The following is a 21,006-nucleotide window of genomic DNA, read 5'->3' as shown; positions in this document are numbered from 1 at the left end:
TCTATTATAAAAATGTTTTTTTAAAAAAACAAAACTATACATAGTTTAGATCCAAACAGCATCCTCTCTCCTTACTGCCTGAGTAAGGAAATGCTTGATTGAATTAGAAATGGGAGGGGAGGTTGTTGATAGGATCCAACTTCAAACTTCTAAGCTATTTATTTTCTTCCTTTTGCTTTGGAGATTGTGCTGTGCCAATGAAGATAGACTGAAGACATGTGAATAGTCTTGAGTTTGAAAAATAATCGTCGTTTTTATTGTTACAGCTTCAAGCACGGATTATTTCCATCATTTATATTTCAGGAAACCTCAAGTACAGCAAAATTGCCCAATAGTTAGAGAAGATCGGATTATTGATACTCTTTTTAAAGAAAATAAAATATCAGAGAGAAGTCCAAGTGACAATAGTATCACCATACGTCTACAGGGTTGCAAAAGTAAGGAGTTGAAAGTAAGCTCTGGTTTAAGTATGTGATGTTTAAGAGAACTGCAGACAGGGTTCTAACAGCTGAGATTTTTCAGCACCATGTTCTAAAGCACTTTCTTGCTGGGCCTAAATCAAATGTTTGTCTATATAATGTCTTAGACATTGTATGCATCATCGTGCCATCTTCCTAAAAGGTGGCATTTTGATTACAATCTTCAATTTGAATTTTAAAAAATTTGTAATACTAATAATGATAAATAGTGCACATAGTTGTATGGTTCATAAAGTGTTCTAACATTTAATCTTTACAACTCTGTTTGAGTTCACTTTAGTCCATTTTAGAGGTGAAGAAGGTAAGGCTCAGAGAAGCTTACTGACTGGCCTGAGATCACACAGCTAGGAAGTAGCGAGACGGGATTCAGATCAAGCTCTTCGGACTTGAATAGCAATGCCCCTTACACTGCTGCCTTCTAATGACAGGTTTTAGTTACAGATGCCTCTTTACCCACCATGGGGTTACTTCCCAATGAACCCACTGGAAGCTGAAAATATCCTAAGTGGAAAATTGGCATTTGTTTAAACATAATGGGATGTGAAAACACAAAACACAATATCCAAAAAATGCTGGCAACACAGTACACTGTACAGTATCGGTTGTTTACCCTTGTGATCGAATGGTTGACTGGGAGCTGTGGTTCACTGTTGCTGTCCAGCACCCCAGGAGTATCATATCACAAATTGCTAGCCTCAGAAAAGGTCAAAATTCGACATACAATTTTTACTGAATGCATATAGCTTTCACATCGTCATAAAGTCAAAAAATTGTTAAGCCAAACTATTTTAAGTCAGGGACTGTCTGCCTTTTATTTTCATTAGACTCACTAATCAAAAAGGCAAGCAGGGCCCACAGGAATTATATCCATTCCTGTTGCTGTTGTAACAAATTACCTACAAATCTAGTGCCTTGGGGTAACACAAATTGGTTCTCTAACAATTCTGGAGGTTAGAAGTCCAAAATGAGTCTTACAGGGCTGAAGTCAAGATACAAGCAGAGCTGGTTCCTTTGGGAGGCTCCATTGCACAGTCAGTGGCTGCCAGTCTTCCTTGGCTTGTGGCCACATCATTCCAGTCTCTGCTTCCATTATCACAGTGCCTTCCCCTCTCCTTTGGTCAAATCTCCCTGTGCCTCCCTCTTGTAAAGACACTTATATTTAGGGCCCACCCTGATAATCCAGGACAATCTCCCCATCTCAAGATCATTAACAATATCTGCAAGGCCTTTATGGACATATAATGAAGCATTCACAGGATCCAGGGATCAGGATGTAGATATTTTGGGGTGCCATTACTCAGCTTACCATGGCAATATTCGTTTCATTCATTTATTTATTTTTGTAGAGATGCAGTGTCACTATGTTGCCCAGGCTGGTCTCAATCTCCTGGCCTCAATCTACTGAGCCTCCCAAATAGCAGGGACTTCAGGCACAAGCCACGGCTCCCAGCTTTATTTCATTTATTAAGTGGTCCCTAAATGTAAGATTCCCTGAATTTAAATTTAGGCCATAGCTCTTCACGGTTTTCTATTTTAACCTTTCACTTTTGTGTGCCTTGAGGCCTTAGTATTTGTTTGCTTCCTTGCTTGCTTGCTTGCTTGCTAGCTTTTAAGCAAATTTAACTCTGACTTTCTATTGAAAATAACTCACCCAAAACCCCTCCTCCTGCTCTCTGTCAGGGATGGATGCAGACCGCTGACTTTTTCCAGGCCAGACTTGGAAGGGGATTACAGAGAGGTGCATTCTTTATTGTTCGGCCTCTCCTAACTACTGCCATTTGTTGAGCACTTAATATGTGTCAGAAACTTTGAAAGCACTCTACATTTATTTACAGCTCACTTGTACCTTGGAACAGGCCTGTAAGGTAGATTATTATCCCCATTTTACCGATGAGAAAATCAAGGCTCAAAGAGTTAAGTAACATACCCAGGGTTACACAGTTAAGCCACAGAGCCTCCAAAACCCAGCCTCTTAATACCATGCTCTTGCAAAATTAAATAATTCCCAAACCTGAGTAATGTATAGATCTCTTTTAAAGGGCAAATACAAGCTCACAAACACCCAAGGTTAAGTTATAAGGATTTTCATTATCATATTATTTAAATATGTGCAAAGATAACCAGATATGAACTCCTTATGCTTATAGCTCTCATAAGATTATAAAAACAAAATAATGATACTAATAATAACACAAATAAAACTGCAAACACTTTAAATGCTAATTAAGAACATTGCTTTAATGTGATGGGTGATGCTGTTTTGCTGAAATTAAATGACTGCTCACAATCTCGATGCAATGCTGACCCTCGTAGCCTGGGTCCTTCCGAGTTTGGTATGCATATACCAGGGCCCTTTGGGCTAACTCAGTTCTCCCACTGTTCTTCCAACCACTGACAACACATTGTTCAGGCAGCAGCACACGTATCCTTTGGGCTTTACCTAGTCAAAATGTCTTTGATTTGTTAACTCTGCCTTCCTTTTAGAACCCACTCTCTTTAGCAGAAGAGAGAACCCACTCTCTTTAGCAGCTGGGTTCTCTGGGAAGGAGACCTGCGTCAAGATTAGAGTGCAGGAAGTTACCAAGGAATGTTCTTGGGAACCACAGCTGTGGGAGGGAGGGGAAGGAAGCAGGATGTGCAGAGGGAGAAGTTGAGCTGTGTCGCAGGCCCATCGAAGACCTCTACCAACCAACTCACTGGGCTGGATGACTCTTCAGAGTTGTCCTGCCTTGGGGACAAGAGCACTGACCTTTGTGCCCCTGGAGGATCACTGGTGGAGGGTCACCCTGGAAGGAAGTGTGACCTCACATTAGGCTGTGTTATCTAGCCAATGCCAAAGAACTGACAGCTAAGAGCAACTTTTTACCATCATCCCTGCAGCTGGGAAGTAAGTCCTTCACTCCTGAAGAGAGATCTGAACAGAGCATCACATTGTCTTCCACACTAACGCACAATAAAGTTGTATAGGGCAACCGTGAGATGTGAAAACAAATGCATCCCAGCCACTGAACTGCCTGGTGATGCCTGACTAGATCTTTGAGATGATCCTTAATATGTACACAATCTGTTATTTTATTCTCACAAAAATATAAATGTAAATGTTTAAATTCCCACAGAGAGCTAAGAAGACTCTAACAACATATTTACAGGCCCCTAGAGGTCTTCAGAACCTACTCCAAGAAAGATGAAGGTTAGGAAGCTTCCACCCCAGTTACCTCTGCTGGGAATTGCTGCATATACCTGTGATATCTCCATGGTGTGACTATCACAAAGTTTTACGAATACTTCTTTGGGTGGCAGTAATCATGATGGACAGATCCTCTCACAATTCACATGTAATATTTGGGAATAAAAACTTGATTGAACATTCATTCAACATATTTGATCAGGCACATACTATGACATGGGTACTTTGCTAGACACCTGGTGGGGAAGATACCTTTATATGAGTGAACAAATAATCATGGACAAAGAGGATCTGAGAGTCTTGGGTCATCAGTAAGCCTTTTCAGAAGAGGAGTGGCTTGAGGGGACAAGGGCAGGAGCATTCCAGACAGAAGGATTCAATGCAAAAGCATGAGCCTTGGGGTGCCTGGGCATGACAGGTGATGTAGGAGATTTGGTCGAAAGGTGGGTCAGGCAGTAGTGAGAGGTTGCACTGACAGAAGCGGGGTGGAGAGCCTGCCAGTATGATTAAGTCATCAGAGGCACCCCCTTCATTACTATTCACCTGGCCCTGACTGACACCATCTCATTTAACCTTCATGCACTGTGATTAACCCAGTAGGAAACAAGCTCCACAAGGGCAGTCTGTCTGGTCTACTGCCCTGTGATGGGAGCCCAGCACAGTGTCTGACCCAGAAAGGAGCTCATTAACATGTGTTTTACAGACAGAGTCAGGCTCAGAGAGGACAGCACTTTCCCCAAACTTGTGCAGCATATAAGTGACCAAACCAAGAGTTGAACCCTCGGTCTGCCTATTCCACCACACCGCTCTTCAACTCCTGCTCCATGAGCCACAAAAATAAAAGAGGGTTTTCACAGTCAGAGAAACTTCTGCTACCATGGGAAACCTGGAAGAGAGGCCAGCCTCTGTGTGTGTGTGTGTGTGTGTGTCTGTGTGTGTGTCCGTGTATGTGTGTGTGTGTGTGTGTATGTGTGTGTTCTCAAATTCCTAGAACGGACACCCTTTAGTGTCTGCCACAACACAAAATTTCTCCTGTCATCTCCCAAGTCTCTCCTCAACCTCAAATATGTGGGGTACTCGAGAATGAAAAGGGTTAAGCTTTCACAGCTTAGGAGAGCTGTTACTTTGCATTTAAATAGCAACATTTAAGAAAGCAGCATTCCCAGGATCCTTATTTGATACTAATGTGCTGAGCACCTTAAGGCACACTTACTTCTGCCCCGTTCGGGTCACTTGGAGCTTCATTACTTAATAATTTGAAAGCTTTTTATGGAAATCAGTTGATAAAGGGAGATGATGAAGTGAAATGTTATTACATTTAAAGACCCAGCAAACTAGGCTGCCAGAATAACACCTGGGTCAGACATTTCTAAGTAAAGAAAGAGAAGGAGAAGGAGATCTTGGTGTGTGGATGAATTCTCATTTCTTTTGAAACTGCCATTACTTTAAAGATACTCCTTGCCTAACAAAGCCTAACACTCTTTAAAATTGTCAAGTGAAGAACTCATCAGCTATCTTATGAATTCTACCCCTGCCATTGCGCTCTGTCCCTCTGCCCACCTTCCCAGCCGCTGCCTTGGCTCCAAGCCCATTGGGTCTAGACGTCCGCCCTACTCTCCTCCACAGGCAGGGTCAGCCTCACACAGTGCCCACCTCAAAAGCCTTCATGACTAACCAGTTGAAAAAACCCTGGGAAACAGGCTTGGATGCGACCTTTTCTTTCTACTTTCCATTTTTCTTTCTCTCTCTCTCCTTCCTTCCTTCCTTTCTTTTTTCGTGGTGGTGGTGAGACAGGGTCTCACTCTGCCACCCAGACTAGGCTGCAGTGGCACAATCACAGCTCACTGCAGCCTTGACTTCCTGAGCTCAAGCGATCCTCCCACCTCAGCCTCCTGAGTAGCTGAGTAGCTGGGACTACAGGCGTGTGCCACCACACCCAGCTAATTTATTTTTTATGTTTTATTTGTATTATTTGTAGAGATGAAGTCTCACTCTGTTGCCCAGGCTGGTCTCGAATTCTTGGACTCAAGTGATCTTCTTGCCTTAGCCTCCCAAAGTGCTGGGATTACAGGCATGAGCCACTGTGCCCAGCCGCCATTTTTTTTCTTTTTTTTTTTCGAGATGGAGTCTCGCTCTATCACCCAGGCTGGAGAGCAGTGGCATGATCACAGCTCACTGCAACCTCCACCTCCCAGGTTCAAGCAATTCTCCTGCCTCAGCCTCCCGAGTAGCTGGGACTACAGGCGCATGCCACCACGCCCGGCTAATTTTTTGTATTTTTAGTAGACAGGGTTTTACCGTGTTAGCCAGGATGGTCTCGATCTCCTGACCTCGTGATCCACCTGCCTTGGCCTCCCAAAGTGCTGGGATTACAGGCATGAGCCACCACGCCTGGCCCCAGCCTCCATTTTTTTAATGGCAATATATTTAATGGCAATATAAATTTAATGGCAATATATTTAATGGCAATATATTAAATATATTTAATGGCAATTGGTTTGAAAATCAAAAGATATATAAGGTTACACAGTGACAATCCTCAGCCTTTTGCTTGCTCCCTGGTTACCTAGTTCCCTTCCCCTGAGGCAACTGATTTTTGTAGTGTTCTAATATATCCTTCCAGAGATACTTTATGCAACTAGAAATATATACACACACAATTTTCTTTATCCTTACCACCCCTCTCCACAAAGGTAAATAGATTACACAAATAGATTACTATACAAACTGTACTGTAGTTTGCTTTTAACATTTAATATATCTTAGAGATACTCTCATTTGTGACATGATTTTTTTAATGGTGAATCCAAAGACTATATAGCAATGTCTGAAAAAAAAAAGATTCAAAAGTATATACGTGTGTGTGTGTGTGTGTGTGTGTGTCTGTGTCTGTGTCTGTGTCTGTGTCTGTGTCTGTGTGTGTGGCCAAAACATGGTTATGTTTTTAAATTCTAAAGACCTTATTTCAGTATGTGAGGTATATTTTCATTTTGGTAGAGTTCTTTCCTGGCCCTTTCATATGCATCAGCATCTGTTTCTTAAAATACTTGAGTCACTTTATTGGTGAAGGCTTCCTCCACCACTCTATTTAAAATTGCAGCATAACTCTCTCACCCCATCCTGGCCCTCCCCCTCACCCTTCGTGGCTGTATTTTCCCTGGAGAGCTAATCAGCGCTGAACACACCGTGTAGCTGTTACGTCTGCCTCCTCCTCCGGAATGTAAGCTCCTTGAGGACAAGGATGGGTGTGTCTTCTGTTCAGGGCTCATTCTCCAGCACATGGAATAGGCCTGGCACAGACTAGGGGCTCCATCTATCATTGCTGGATGAATGAGTCCTCACCATCAGCCCCAGCAACCCAACCCACCTGCTCTCTGGCTCATGCCTGTAACCACTAACCAGAGCACCTGCAGATAACCAGTAACCAGAGCATCTGCAGCTCTGTCCTCTGCTTCCCTTTTCCCTCCCCACTCTGGCAACTCTGGAAGACCACTCCTCCCTCCCAGGTCTGGATCTCACCTTAGGGATCCATTCCTGCAAGTGCACCCTCCCTCTCTCCTGCAATATGAGTTTATCTTCTATATTGGATTATACACTTGGACATACAAACTTGCCCTCATATCGCACATCTTTCAAAAAATAATCATACGTCCTTCCTGCTACTGCCATTTTTCTCAGCTCCACAGCAGACTTCTCAAAAAGTGCTGTCTGGGCTTGCTGGCTCCACTAGTTCACCTCCGTCTTTCCTGAACCTGCTTCCATTGTATTTTCAGTAGTGGCCGGTGGGGCAGCGGCAGCAGCAATGAGCACGTGGGAGGGGGGCAGTAGGGCAGCAGTAAACAGGGGCTGCAGAGGTAGCGGTGGGGGCAGCACAGGGTTTCTTAAGAGGCCCTGGGCAGGTGCTGGTGTCCTCCTATCTCTCTGGCCATTGTACCTTAGTCTGCTTGGCTCTCCCCCATCCTCTCCTCTGCCTCCATTCACTCCCCAGGTAATCTATCCTGTGGTTTTAACTACCAGTCTCTATGCTGATGACTTGGAGTTTACGTCTCCAGCCTGGACTTCTCCGTTGAGCTCCGGCCTCACATATCTACCTTCCTACATGACACCTCCTTTTGGAGTCATCCTTGACCCCTCTTTGTTTTACACCTCACATCCAATCCCTCAGCAGATAACGCCGAGCCAACCTGTAAAATATGTCTGCATCCCATGCCTTGCACCCCTTCCATTGCTCTTCCCTGGCCCTATGTCGCCAGACAGAGCAATGGCCTCCTGCCTGGGGTCCTTGCTCCCCAGCTTACGCCACTCCAGTTACTTTCCCAGAGCAGCCAGCAGGATCCTTTAAAAATATGAATCAGGTCATATACCACTCTTCTCCTCACAAACCCCTCAGCCATGTCCCAGTCCCATCACACTCTGAACAAGAGCCCCTAAACCCTCTGGGAGGGCAGCCAAGGCCAGAGGCTTCCTCTAGCTTATTGTTAACTAATTGTTTAATTAACTAATTTATTATTTATCCCTTAAATATTCCCTGCATACCTCTCACAAGCCAGGCTGGTGCTGGGGATATAGAAGGGATGCAATGCGGCCCCTGCTCTAATGCTGGCTTCTGGGACAGGACCTGCCCTGGGATGGCAGTGGGGATGGGAATCATGGTTGAGGAGTGTCCAATACTGTTTCTTTTTCTTTTTTTCTTTTTTTTTTTTTTTTTTGAGACGGAGTTTTGCTCTTGTCACCCAGTCTGGAGTGCAATGGTGCAATCTCAGCTCACTGCAACCTCTGCCTCCTGAGTTCAAGCAATTCCCCTGCCTCAGCCTCCCAAGTAGCTGGGATTACAGGTGCCTGCCACCATGCCCAGCTAATTTTTGTACTTTTAGAGATGGGGTTTCACCATGTTGGCCAGGCTGGTCTCAAACTTCTGACCTCAGGTGATCCATCCACCTTGGCCTCCCAAAGTGCTGGGATTACAGTGTGAGCCAAAGCACCCGGCCACAAATGCTGTTTCTTGAAGACTACAGGATGTGTTCCCATGGGGCAGGGTTAGGGGTGCTGAAAGGGGCACTACCCTTACAGGTTGAGGCACCTCTAGTCAGATCTGGCCTGGCTTATGGTCTGGGCTTCCTCACAGCCCTTTCTGTTTGAAGGCAGACAGCCCTTGCTTGATGTTCTCTCCTGTTTGGATTTGGCATCACCTACGTGACGATTGAATATCTTCTGCTGTAGCCCCCTTTTCCCTTCTTTGCTCTGGCCTTGGCACTAAGGTTTTTCTGACTGCTGAAGGTCAGGTAGAAGATGGGGAGGCGGACCACGGAAAAGCAGGTCCTGGGGGCTGGTGGGATGGGAGGCAGGCATGCCCCATCAGCCTCTTCTGCTCCTTTGCTCACTGATTTTACTCAGGGGAGCAGCAGACTTGTGTGAGCACTAAAAAGAACATAGTAAAAATGCAGATAATTAGGTTAAACCCAGGATGGTACTTCAGTTACCAAAGGACAAGCTAAGTAAATGCCGATGGCCAATGCCAGCACACAGAAGGTCATAGGGTGATGTGAGTCCTCAGAGCTCCCACCCACCGGAGGCAGCCCTTGGGCGGAGGGGCAGTGGGGCAGGCCCAGAACAGCTCTGATGGTCCCTTCCTCTCTGGCTTCAGAAATGCCAAGCTGCTTCCACAAAACCATTTCAGGGGAAAATCGTTATCTATGGACATTATGCAATTTTCCCATTGAAATTACAAGCTGTGTTTGAAAAGAAATAAAAAGAAATTGAATTTGAAATGCTTCTGTGCAAATGCATCATCTTCTAGTGGATCTGCTAATGGGCTTCAGATACTTTCTCTGGCTCTGAAATAGCTGATCAGACAGCAGCTTGTAATGGTAGCTGCTTCCCGGGGAACAGGGCGTAGAATGAGCACTTATGAACGGCCAGCCAGCGCACCTGAGCCAGGTTCAGAACCTGTGAGTTCTGACCACGGTTCCCAAAGTGGCCTCTGTATGCTGTCCCTTCCCCTCCTCTACCTGGCCGTGCTGGCACGGCTCTATGCTGGGACTCTCACTGCTCCTCCAGCGCCTCCAGCTAACACCCAGGTCTATGAATGTCACTTCACACTGCTCTGGCTCCATCCTAAATCAAGGGAGTGCCCACGGACTAGGCCTCGGAGGACACCAACCCCTTCCTCATCACAGCCTCTCATTCATCCAACAAGTATTAGTTGAGCATGTTCCCAACACAGATCTAAACACTGATAGTACAGCAGTGAGCAAAACAGACAAACACCCTCGCCCTCTTGGAGCTTCCATTCTAGCAGGGGGAGATAGATAATAAAAAGTAAATAAGGCAGGACACGGTGGCTCACGCCTGTAATCCCAACACTTTGGGAGGCTGAGGCAAGCAGATGGCTTGAGCCCAGGAGTTTGAGACCAGCCTGAGAAACAAAGCAAGACCCCATCTCTACAGATAATTTTAAAAGTAACTGGGCGTGGTGGTAGGCACCTGTAGTCCCAGCTATTTGGTATGCTGAGGATAGAAGGATGGCTTGAGCCCAGGAGGTCATTCTACAGTGAGCCATGATTATGCCCCTGTACTCCAGCGTAGCCAACAGAGAAAGACCCTGCCTCAAAAAAAAAAAAAAGTAAGCAAAATGCACAGTCAACTGGACAATGGCAAATGTTATGAAGAAAAGATACTGGGTTAAAGGAATAGGGATGCTGAGTCAAAAAGGGGGCAGGGACCTGCCATGGACATCAAAGGCCTCACTGAGAAGCTGACATTTGAGCAAAGACCTGGAAGAAACAAAGGAGAGAGTGCTCTGGTATCTGGGAGAACAGCATTCCAGCCACAGGGAACAGCAAGTGCAAAGTGTGCCTGGCATGTTTAAAGATACATAAGAAGTCCAGGATGCCGAAACCCAGGTTGTGGAAGAGTAGTAAGAGATGAGGCTCAGGAGGACAGGCAGACCATGGAGGGCGTGGGGGACCAGAGCAAGGTCCTGTCTGCTGTGAGATGCAAAGCCACTGGAGGATTTTGGCCAGAGGAATGGCATGATATGACCGCTGCATGAACAAGAGTCTGGAGGAAGGGAGGGGAGGTAGAGAGACCTGCTAGGAAGCAACTGCACTCATCTAGCTGAGCGATGATGGTGGCTTGGATCAGGATGGAGGCAGGCAGGAGACGGTAAGTGGTTGGATCATGAAGATATTTTGGAAGTGGAGTTGACAGGGTGTGCCGATGGATCAGGTACAGGGTGGGAGAGAAAGAGGCATCCAGGGTGGATGGAACTGAAGGTACGGCATTGCCATGTAATGGGATGGGAAGAATGAAGGAGGCTGGGCTTAGGGAGGGGAAGATCAGGAGTTTGGCTTCAGGCACGTTGTTGAGTTTGAGATGCCATTTAGATACCCAGATGAAAATGTTGAGTGGCTGATATGCAAGTCTAGAGTCAGAGGCTAGTTTGCAATAGAAGATTACAGCTTAGGAATCATCAGCATATACACAGTTGGCTTTTTAAGGCAGAGGACTAAATGAAATCACCAAGGGAGTGTGGATAGAAGAGAAGAAGACCAAAGGCTTGAGCCCTGGAGCACTTCAAGCTTTAGAGGAAAGTGAATAGGAGTCAGCGAGGGAGACTGAGAAGAAACAGTTGATGAAGTGGAAAGAAAATCAGAGGCAGCAAGTCCCAGAGCCAAGGAGAAAGCTTTTCAAGGCAGAGGGAGTGAGTGACCAGCTGTGTCAAATACTGCTGAGGGGTCACAAGAGCTGAGAGCTGGGCACTGACTTTGGCTTTGGCATGGAGAGGTCACTGGTGACCTTGAGGGGAGCAGTGAATCTGCTGTCAGAGGAGAGCTGAGTCTTAGTTGCCTCACCTGAGAAATGGGGACACACGCCTGCCTTCCTCAGAGAGCAGCAGTGCAGACCGTGGGCAAACTGCAAAGTGCCACCAAATATGAGCTGTTTTATTTATGACCTGAGAAGCCCAGAGCCTGTTGAAATGAGGGGAGGCTACCGTTGGGCACAATTGGTTTTAAAGATGCTTATAGCCCTGTTATCACCTCATAAAATGGCTCATTTCCTGCTACTCATCACCAGAACACTCACCCAGGCATGAAAAAATTACCTTCAGAGGTAGAAGTTGTCAGGATGGATATTTTTTGTGCATGGCAACTGGGAAAGAGAAAAAGCAAATAATGGGGCCAAATAGTGCTCACCGGGGTCTCCATGCAAGATTCCAGACACTGCTCTCCCAGAGGGAACCCCAGTAAGCCTGTGCCTCAAAGCAAGGGCTCCTTGGAGAAAGCCACCAACCAGGGTCAGCTGTGCTCTCACTGCAGAATGAGCAACATGGGGGAGGGAGGAGAGAAGGATGGAGAAAAAGGACAGTCAGGGAAAGTGGAAAGAGCGTGAGTTTGGAGTCAGATACACCTGCATTGGAATCGTGGTTCCTGTGTGGTCAGCAAGTGACCTGACTTCCCTGAGCCTCAGCTTCCTCATCTGCAGTGGAGAGCATGATAGCTATTTCCAAAGCTTTCTGTAAGAAACAAGCTGCTGAATGGGGGAATGCACACTGTGTATATGGCTGCGTATCACTGCATTTGCAATTAGTGGCACTGGGTTTTCCCCTGTTTAGTAGCAGACAGTTTTTCTTCAGCCCAAGGAGCCTGTGCCTCCCCGGCTTCATCAAAACCGGTGGTCAGAACAGCATTAACTTTCAGTGTTGTGAACATGGTCTGATAGTCTTCCACGTGTGGTTGTGATATGCAGAACTGAAAGTAGGCTAGGATGTGCCCTTAAGAGCAGCAGAAGTAGGAGGGGTGGGCCTGGTTCTCCTGTGCCACAGTGTGTACTTTCAGGCCCCCTCTGCCTGGGTTCATGGTGGCAACGAGTGTGGCCTCTAGAATCAGACTGAGGTCTAAACTGTAGCTCAGCCAGTTAACTAACTGTGAAACTAATTTGGCTGAATAAATGTGTTTCTGAGGATTAAAAAGTATATATCCACCTTGCAAATGTGTTGTAAGGATTAAATCAGATGCTATCTATTAGGCAATTTGCAAGGTTAGAAAGATGCTTAGCACATAAAAAATAAATAATTATTGTTTTATTATTGTTGCTGTTTCCACCTGTTTCTATTCCTTTCCCTCTCTGATCATGGATTGCACCCCATTTCTCTTCCTGTGGGGAGGAGAGATGGCAGGGGCATCAGGCAAGTTGGCCAGGCTGACTCCACACTGAGGTCTTGAGCCTCAGTGCTACCAGGAGCAAAGGAATGTTTAGGATGAGGAAACAGCTTGTGGTTCAGGACTGGAAGACAAAGTCAAAAAGTTAGGAAGAAAGGGGCAGGGGGAGGTGACAGACTCTGGCCTTCTGCTGTGGGCACGGCTGGGATGTGCGGAGCTCTTCCTCATTGGGTGGCTGGCTCTGGAGTGCAGAGGAGGGCCAGCGTAGGGTAAGATTGGTTCAGACACCAGCCCTGACCCTAGACTCACAGTCTTACTCTCTGTTCTGCTCAGACCACCCTGTTTATCTCCTGGTATTGATGTAATTGCTGCCTCCAGAACAGATCTGTCCCAGATCTGTTTTCATTCCACATGAACCCACTTCCCTCCAGACCTGACCTCAGCCCATGGCCTGTTAGGGGCTATGCTGTTCCCATTTGGTACCAGTAACTGTGAGGTACAAGTACAGCTATTATATCCCCACAATATTCTTACAAAAGCAAAATGGAAGATGAATATGAGTGACCTGTAGTATCTTTGGGTTTTTTCCTATTTTAATTGGCATGTCTTTAGAAAAGTGTTGGCATCATCCGAATGAACCATGAACAATGGATGCCCTGAGACACTTTGTTTGAAAAGGGTCCTGTGGGAGCTGAGAAGGGGCTCTAAGGATTCTTGAAAGTTCCTGTCTGTGCCTTAGAGACTTGTTAAAATAAGCTTTTCATTTAAGTCTGAAGTGTGGGTTGCTTACTCTGAATTTAAGTCCTTCATTCTTCAGAATGTGAAATGCCCAGGGCCTCAGTGCCCTCATCCAAGCTACATAAGCCTTCCATCATACGCTTCCTGAGACTCAGAGCTTAGCTTTCAATGGAGGGAAGTTCTCCTGAGGCTTTGTGGGTTTGTACCTGCAACTGTTCGCTCCAGTCTCTGTACTCGGGCAGGGCAAGTCAATTCTGATACCAGCTTAGCCTGAATGTAAGTAAGAATAAGAATGATCAGTAATTTTTGTGGAGCACCTGCTATGTGCCAGGCCCTTCATTGCCACATTACATGAGTTGTCATTTAGTCCCCCTAACAACCACATGCAGAAGATCCTCTTTTTACCCTATTTCGCAGATGAGAAAACTAAGAGAGGTCACAAGACTTGCCAAAAAAAACAGAGTTTGGCAGGGCATGGTGGCTCACACCTGTAATCCCAGCACTTTGGGAGGCCGAGGTGGGCAGATCACTTGAGCTCAGGAGTTTAACACCAACCTGGGCAATGTGGCGAAACCCCATCTCTACAAAAATACAAAAATTAGCCATGAGTAGTGGTGCACACCCGTAGTCCTAGCTACTAGGAGGCTGAGGTGGGAGGATTGCTTGAGCCCAGGAGGCTGAGCCTGCAGTGAGCTGAGATCGTGCCACTGCACTACAACCTGGGTAACAAAGTGAGACCCTGTCTCAAAAACAAAACAAAACAAAAACACAGAGCTAGTAAATGGTACCATCAGCATATGACCTCAGGTATGATTCCAGAGCTTATGCTTCTCAACTACGCTACTTTCCTGCCTGCTGGATTCATAAACATTAAAAAGATGGATAGTATCCCATGTGCCCTAAGTTGAGAACAGGGGCACATACACATCCTTGCTGGGAGTAGAAATTAGTACAGACATTTGGAGGGCAATTTGGTAGGGCCAACCACAGTTTTAAATTTGCTTCACATTTTGATCACTCCTATGACTCAATGACACAGGAATCCTTGGATGTATGAGCAAATAAATATGTACATGAGTCTTCATCACAGCATCATTTATGAAAACAACTAAATATTTACTAATGGTGCCAGCGGAACAAATTAGAGAACATCCCCTGCTGTATAACTGTCTGCATACATCAAAGAGAATGGTGTGGTTTCGCTTTTTCAACAATCTACTGAGCGGCCGTGGACATGGTGATATGGCCATGAATGAGCAAGATTCTCTCTGATCCTATAGAAGTTAAGTTCTACCAGATAACTTGCTGCTTCAACAAAAATATTTAGCTTTTTAAATAAATGTGGTAGAATACTCCTGCTTTCTTATTTCATTTAACTCAAATGATCACCAAAAAAGAGAACAATAAGCTGTTGACCCTGCAGATGTTGTGTAACCACTAGATGAAAAGATTTACAGCAGGAAGCTGTCATGCCCACATATATGGTCCCACCATCCTTGGAGCCTCCATAGATCTAAATGGAGTTTCATCATCATAAATAAATGGTAATGTAGGGTCCAAACTATATTTGTGGAGTTATACATTTGATCTTGGCCAAAAGGCCAAGAAGCAATATTTGTGTGTGTGTGTGTGTGTGTGTGTGTGTGTGTGTGTAGTTATATATTACAAAAGCAAAATCACTATATCAGCTGGGACCTGTAAACCAGAATTTAACTGTAAAGCAAGGTGAATCTGCAGGGCCAGCTAACTTGGCAGCCACCTTCACTCCACCCACATTGATTTTATTTTCTAGTGAAATATTTCTTCAAGAGCAAAGGGATTGTCATCAGACAGTATCTCATTACCAGGATCTGATATCTTGGATTTCCTTTTTATAAGTCTTGACCTGACTTGCCATAATTTGAAGATATCCAACACTTTAAAAATCAAAAAAGAGAGCTAAGATATATAGTATATAGTGTACATAGTATATAGTATGTACTGATGGAAAGTTTCCTGTGATATGATATTAAGGAAATATTTTAAAGTCATGGTATAGAACAAGATATTCAGTATGACACAAATTTGGTGAGAAAGCTAAATATAATGCATGCACACACACACACATCCTTACATGTGCATCGTAGAAGATCTGGAAAGATACACACCATGCTGTAATATTCTGGAAATGGAGAAGGAGACAGAAGGCAGGGTTGCTGTTGAAGTAGACTGTGTTCAACATTTACATTGTGAGTTTCTGTGATGCTAAAATTTTCCACAATGTGTGTATTATTCTGGAATTAAAAATCAAAGAAAAAAAGTAGAGCAGAACTAGATGATGAGGACCACATAAGCAAAACCCAGGAAGTAAGAAATTGTCATGGAAGTTGCGAGGAGCCTTTGAAGAGTTTTGGCAGGAGACAGATACAGTCAGATTTGCAGCAAGTGGAGGATGAATTGGGGGAAGCAAGAAGATACTGGAGACAGGGCGGCCAGAGGGGAGACTGTGGAAGGAGGTGAACACAGGAATCCTCAGCCTGACTGGTGTCGGGGGTGAAGGGAGCTGGTGGTGTTCGGCGCCCGGCTCAGGCATGCCTGAGCTGTGCCTTCAACCCAGGCTGGGCTGCTGGAGGAGGAGCAGGACTCTGAGGTCAGAGGATGGGCTCAGCCATGAGGCATATGAGATGACTGGAGGAAAACCAGGTCTGGGGAGACACGGAGCTGGCACTCAGGAGACAGATAGGTTATGTTCCATATATGACTTCATGATAAACAACTTCTCGGTCATTCAACAGATATTTCTTAGGAGGGAAGAAGGGATACACTGTAAACAAATAAATATATTTTGCATAAGAAATGCAACTGCTCTGTTGGGAAATGCTTTGCCTGCAGACATGTGAATGTTGGGGTGTCTGTGCATCCGAAGATTTTTTTCATCTGATGGAAAGAGGGCACCCCGGGGAGCCTGAGCCCAGGAGGAGGCTGCAAGCTTCCTGGGTGGCTCACCGCTGCTGGCCTGTCCTTGTGGGCCCTTCCCCTCGCCCAGGACTAAGCCGCCTTCCTCTGCACCACCACCACCCAACAGCCCCTTCCTGCATGGTAAATGGGAAGCTATGGACCAGAGAGCTTTTTATAACCTCTGGGCCTGAGCCTCAGAGACACCACTGTCCTCCTTCCTTTCAGTTTCCATGGGGCTGTGGGATTTTCTTGGCAAGGTACCAACCAGGGATAAGGTCACAATGCATTCTAACTGCATTCTAGGCACCTGCTGCCAGGCACAACTCTAAGGACTGTAGCCTTGTCGCCATGAGCCAGCCAAGCAAGTCTCTTATCCTGGAACTCAGGGATCTGTTCAGTTGGCAACAAAGCCCTTCCTTTCCCAGCTGGTGACATTCTGGAGTTTTCCACACACAATGGACTATTGTGTCTGAGCACTGCTGGGCCCAGGCCAGGGAAAGGGGCCATACAGGACCAGCTGACTCCACTCTGGGGAAAGCTCCCAACCAAAGCTGAACTTGGACCTGTGGAGGCCTCCAGCCTTGCAAAGATCATGGCACCCTCACCCACAGTGTGTAATTGAAAATAAAAACCCAACCAAACCTCAAAGTTGAGCAAGATCAACAAAGTTCTGATTTTTGCCCTATGATTACCATTCAGTGCTTTCCTTCAAAATGTTAATTATCAAATTATTCCTCAAAAAATTACTCTAGTTTCCCCGGTTATCCCTAAAATAACTTTATGATGCTTTATTCACCATCCAAAGTAAAACAGAGCCAGAGAACCTGAGGGGCACCACAGGTGTGAGGCCTTGACTTTGTGCTGGCCTCCTCGTCCAAGGGAGTCTGATCCAGCGCATGGGTCTCACCAGCAGGACAGGCCTTGGGGGGACAGTCCTCGGGGCCAGGTGTTAGCCACATTGCAGCTCCTGCTGACCCAGCTGGCCTGGAGCAGGCCCCACTCAGTGGCTGGACACAGAGCATGGCTCTGCCCTCTGGAATGGACATGACATGGGAGTCTGGCCAACCAAGGCAGAATCCAGGCCAGATCTCTGCTCTAGTGGGGAAGGGATGGGCTGAGCTGGAAACCAAAACTATGACTCAGTGGCCCTTCAGTGTCCAGGACATACCTGGACACTCAATCCCCTCTCCCAGTATCACTGAGGCCCCAGGGTTCCCCCATCCCAGAGAGAGGTAGCTCTACACCCAGGCAGGAAGAGCCCCAACAGCAGGTAAGGGGTGGGGGTGAACGGTGTCACCAGGTCAAAGCCCTATTGTTCCCATGAGCCCAGCTCTGTTCACTAAATATTTGTGGTGCTTTTTTGCAGAGTGATGAGGTCCTCACCGTCATCAAAGCCAAAGCCCAATGGCCAGCCTGGCAGCCTCTCAACGTGTAAGTAACACAAGTCCCTCGCTTGGCCTGTCTTATCCTAGCCCCTTCTCAAAGCCACCTACCTAATGGCCACCATATACCAGCTATGCTGTTAAAGTTAGCACCACTTCTCAGTTAACAAGCAGGCAAGATGCTTTCTATGTGCAGAGCATCACACCTGCCCCATCTTCTCAACGATGCAGGCTCAGGCTCTGTTTTCCCTCAATGGCTTTAATACCACAGCCAGATGTGATGGCTTTAATACCAACTCAGATGTGATGATTAACTGTTCTATGTTCACTCATGCTGTCAGCCACAACAGACCGAACATGCCCTCACCCTCAGAGCACACAGGTGTACTCATGCTTAGCCAGTCTGATGTGTGGAAAGCCAGATTTACCCTGGGTTCCATTCTCAGTCCCGTTTCTTTTCTGTCTCCTCTATCCCATAGAGATTTTATCTGCCCTTGAGTCAGGTGACCAGGGTTATGCTGACAGTCCCCAAAACTACCTCCTGCCAAATGGACGGATACAGTGGTATATCCGTCAGGTTTTTGGACACCTCCATGGATGGTCCACCTGGACCTTAAACTCATCATGTCCAAAATGGGTCCCATCACCTTCAAACAAACCTGCTGTTCTCCATGTGGAGAAATATTGAAAGTACAGTGAGTCTCAAAGCCCTGTGGATTCTGCCTTCTGAGCAGCTCACAAATCAGTCCTTACTTGGCTGTTCTCCTCCCCTTCCTTCAAGCCATCACCCTTTCTCACCTGGACCACGTCACCTCTTTCCTTTGCTGTAGTCTCCCTCAGTCCAATTCCTCATCCACAGTTACTAGAGTGATCTTTTAAGAATCCAAATATTGGCCGGGCACAGTGGCTCATGCTGTAATCTCAGCATTTTAAGAAGCCAAGGCGGGCAGATCACGAGGTCAGGAGATCGAGACCATGCTGGCCAACATGGTGAAACCCAGTCTCTACTAAAAATACAAAAATTAGTTGGGCGTGGTGGCACGTGTCTGTAATCCTAGCTACTTGGGAGGCTGAGGCAGGAGAATCACTTGAACCAGGGAATCGGAGGTTGCAGTGAGCTGAGATCGCACCACTGCACTCCAGCCTGGTGACAGAGCGAGAATCCGTCTCAAAAAAAAAGAATCCAAATCCTCCAGCCAGCCTGGGCAACATGGTGAAACCCTGCTTCTATTAAAAATACAAAAACTAGCTGGGTGTGGTGGTGCATGCCTGTAGTCCCACCTACTCAGGAGGCTAAAGTAGGAGCATCACCCGGGCCCAGGGAGTCAAGCAGCAGTGAGTCGTGATCGCGCCACTGCACTCCAGCCTAGGTGATGGGAGTAAGACTCTGTCTCAACAACAACAAAAAAGAATCCAAATCTGTTGAGTCCTCTCCTTCTTCATCCCTCTGTGACCTCGCTTAGTCTCAAGATCAAGTCCACACTCCTTAGTTTAGCATGCACAGGTGGGCAGAACACACATCAGGGTTCATCTCCTGTCCTCCCCACACTGCACCTCATGCAGGCCACCCCGAATCCTGGGCAGTTCCTTGAACAAGCTTTGATTCTGCTCATCCTTTAAAGATGCAAGGCCTGGAGCAGAAGAAGTTCCCGACTGACCCCAAGAAGATGGTTTATGAAGAAGCCTTGGCCAGCCCCTCTAGGGAGTAGTCTACATCCATTAACACCAATATTGAAGACGGCAACAATGTGAGGAATGTGTGAGACGCTGCTCAGTGGGAGAAAAGGTGAAATCCACAGGATAGGAAGGGAGGAAAGTGCTGGACATTCAAAAGGAAGACACCCCAGGATAGGGCAGCAGGAGTGAGGGAGGAGGAATGCTCATAGCTGACTGGCTGGGAGCAGGGAAGCTATGGCGAGGCACCTGATACCTGCTCATTTAACCATTCAGCAAACTAATGGCTCATTCCCTACTGTGCACCAGCCCTGCACATGCAGTCCTAGCTCTCTGGAACACTCAGCCAGAGAGGAGACAGACAACAGACAAAGTTGGGCCACTCCAGGTTTTCCCTTTGCACAAGTCCAGGCAGCACCATATAACCTGAATATATAAAATATAATGTCATCATGGCAGCCTTGTATACTCCAAGGGGATAAATGTTAGGGTGAGGATGGCTCTGGAGCCCCAGAGCAGGGGCAGAACCCTCTCCTGCTGTGTGCAGGAGGGACATGGGGCTGTGCCTGGAAGGTGTTCCTTGCCCTGGTCAGGACTGGCCCAGGCTTGGGCGGAGCTGAGGCTCTGAGTGGAGGCCTGAGGAGGGAAAGAGAGACTAGCACTCAGACAGCTGGCCAGCCCAGCTGGCTGCATGGAGGCCTTTTCTAGCCTGCTGTGAGCTCTAAGCCTTGCTCTGGATCCTTCCTAAGGAAGCTCACACCAGGGCAGGAGAAAACCCACCCAGCCTAGGAAATGCCTTGCCCTCCAAGGAGAAGCAACACGAGGCAGGGCCTGCCCAGGGCACTCTCCTGGCAGGTGCACCTTTGCCCGTCTCATCCCTGTCCTACCAAAAAACAATGATGTGAATTCACAAAAGCCCTTGGTGCCCTTCACATAATTAACATCAGTTACCAGTCGGGTCACCCTGAATCTCCTTACTCTGCTGTCTCTTCAGATTCTCCCAGTTCCTTGGCTCCCAGAACCTATGTGTGAAGAACCCCTCACTTCTGGTCCTCTAAGTGGGCAGGGGATCAAAGGCAGGTAGGGGTGGGGAGAGTTTGTGGGTACCAATTTTTACACCATTAAGGAGTCTTTATACCAGTTTTCTCTTGAGGAGCCTGGGCTTAGAAAGATGTAAACTACAAATCAAAGCACATTCAGGAAAGAGGAAGGGAGGGAGAGAGGAAAGAGAGAGCAGTCCTTTTACCTTCAGCATCCCCTTGGGCCCAAGTAGGCACTGACATTTATTATCCCTTTTAATCCTAATAACCATGAGGTAGGTATTGCAATGTCCATTTTATCAATGACCAAACTGAGACTCAGAGGTCGTATGATAGCAAGGGTGGATATAGAATGCCAACAGTACCCGACTGATTCTAATGCCTGTGCTTTTCACTATAACACGATCC

The 21,006-nt window shown here is 46.5% G+C and overlaps 1 protein-coding gene across 1 annotated transcript in view; it reads left to right on the top strand.

The window, feature by feature from the left end:
* Window positions 1–21,006, top strand: part of SPON1 (spondin 1) — a 312,814-nt gene that overhangs the window by 270,549 nt on the left and 21,259 nt on the right. The window contains exon 7 of the mRNA XM_054440180.1: window positions 17,869–17,933. Within this exon, the coding sequence (XP_054296155.1) occupies window positions 17,869–17,933 (65 nt within the window). The remainder of the gene's footprint in view (window positions 1–17,868; window positions 17,934–21,006) is intronic.

Source organism: Pongo pygmaeus, chromosome 9 (assembly GCF_028885625.2).
Source record: "Pongo pygmaeus isolate AG05252 chromosome 9, NHGRI_mPonPyg2-v2.0_pri, whole genome shotgun sequence".
Lineage (NCBI taxonomy): Eukaryota > Metazoa > Chordata > Mammalia > Primates > Hominidae > Pongo > Pongo pygmaeus.
This window is presented reverse-complemented; position numbering and strand designations above follow the sequence as displayed.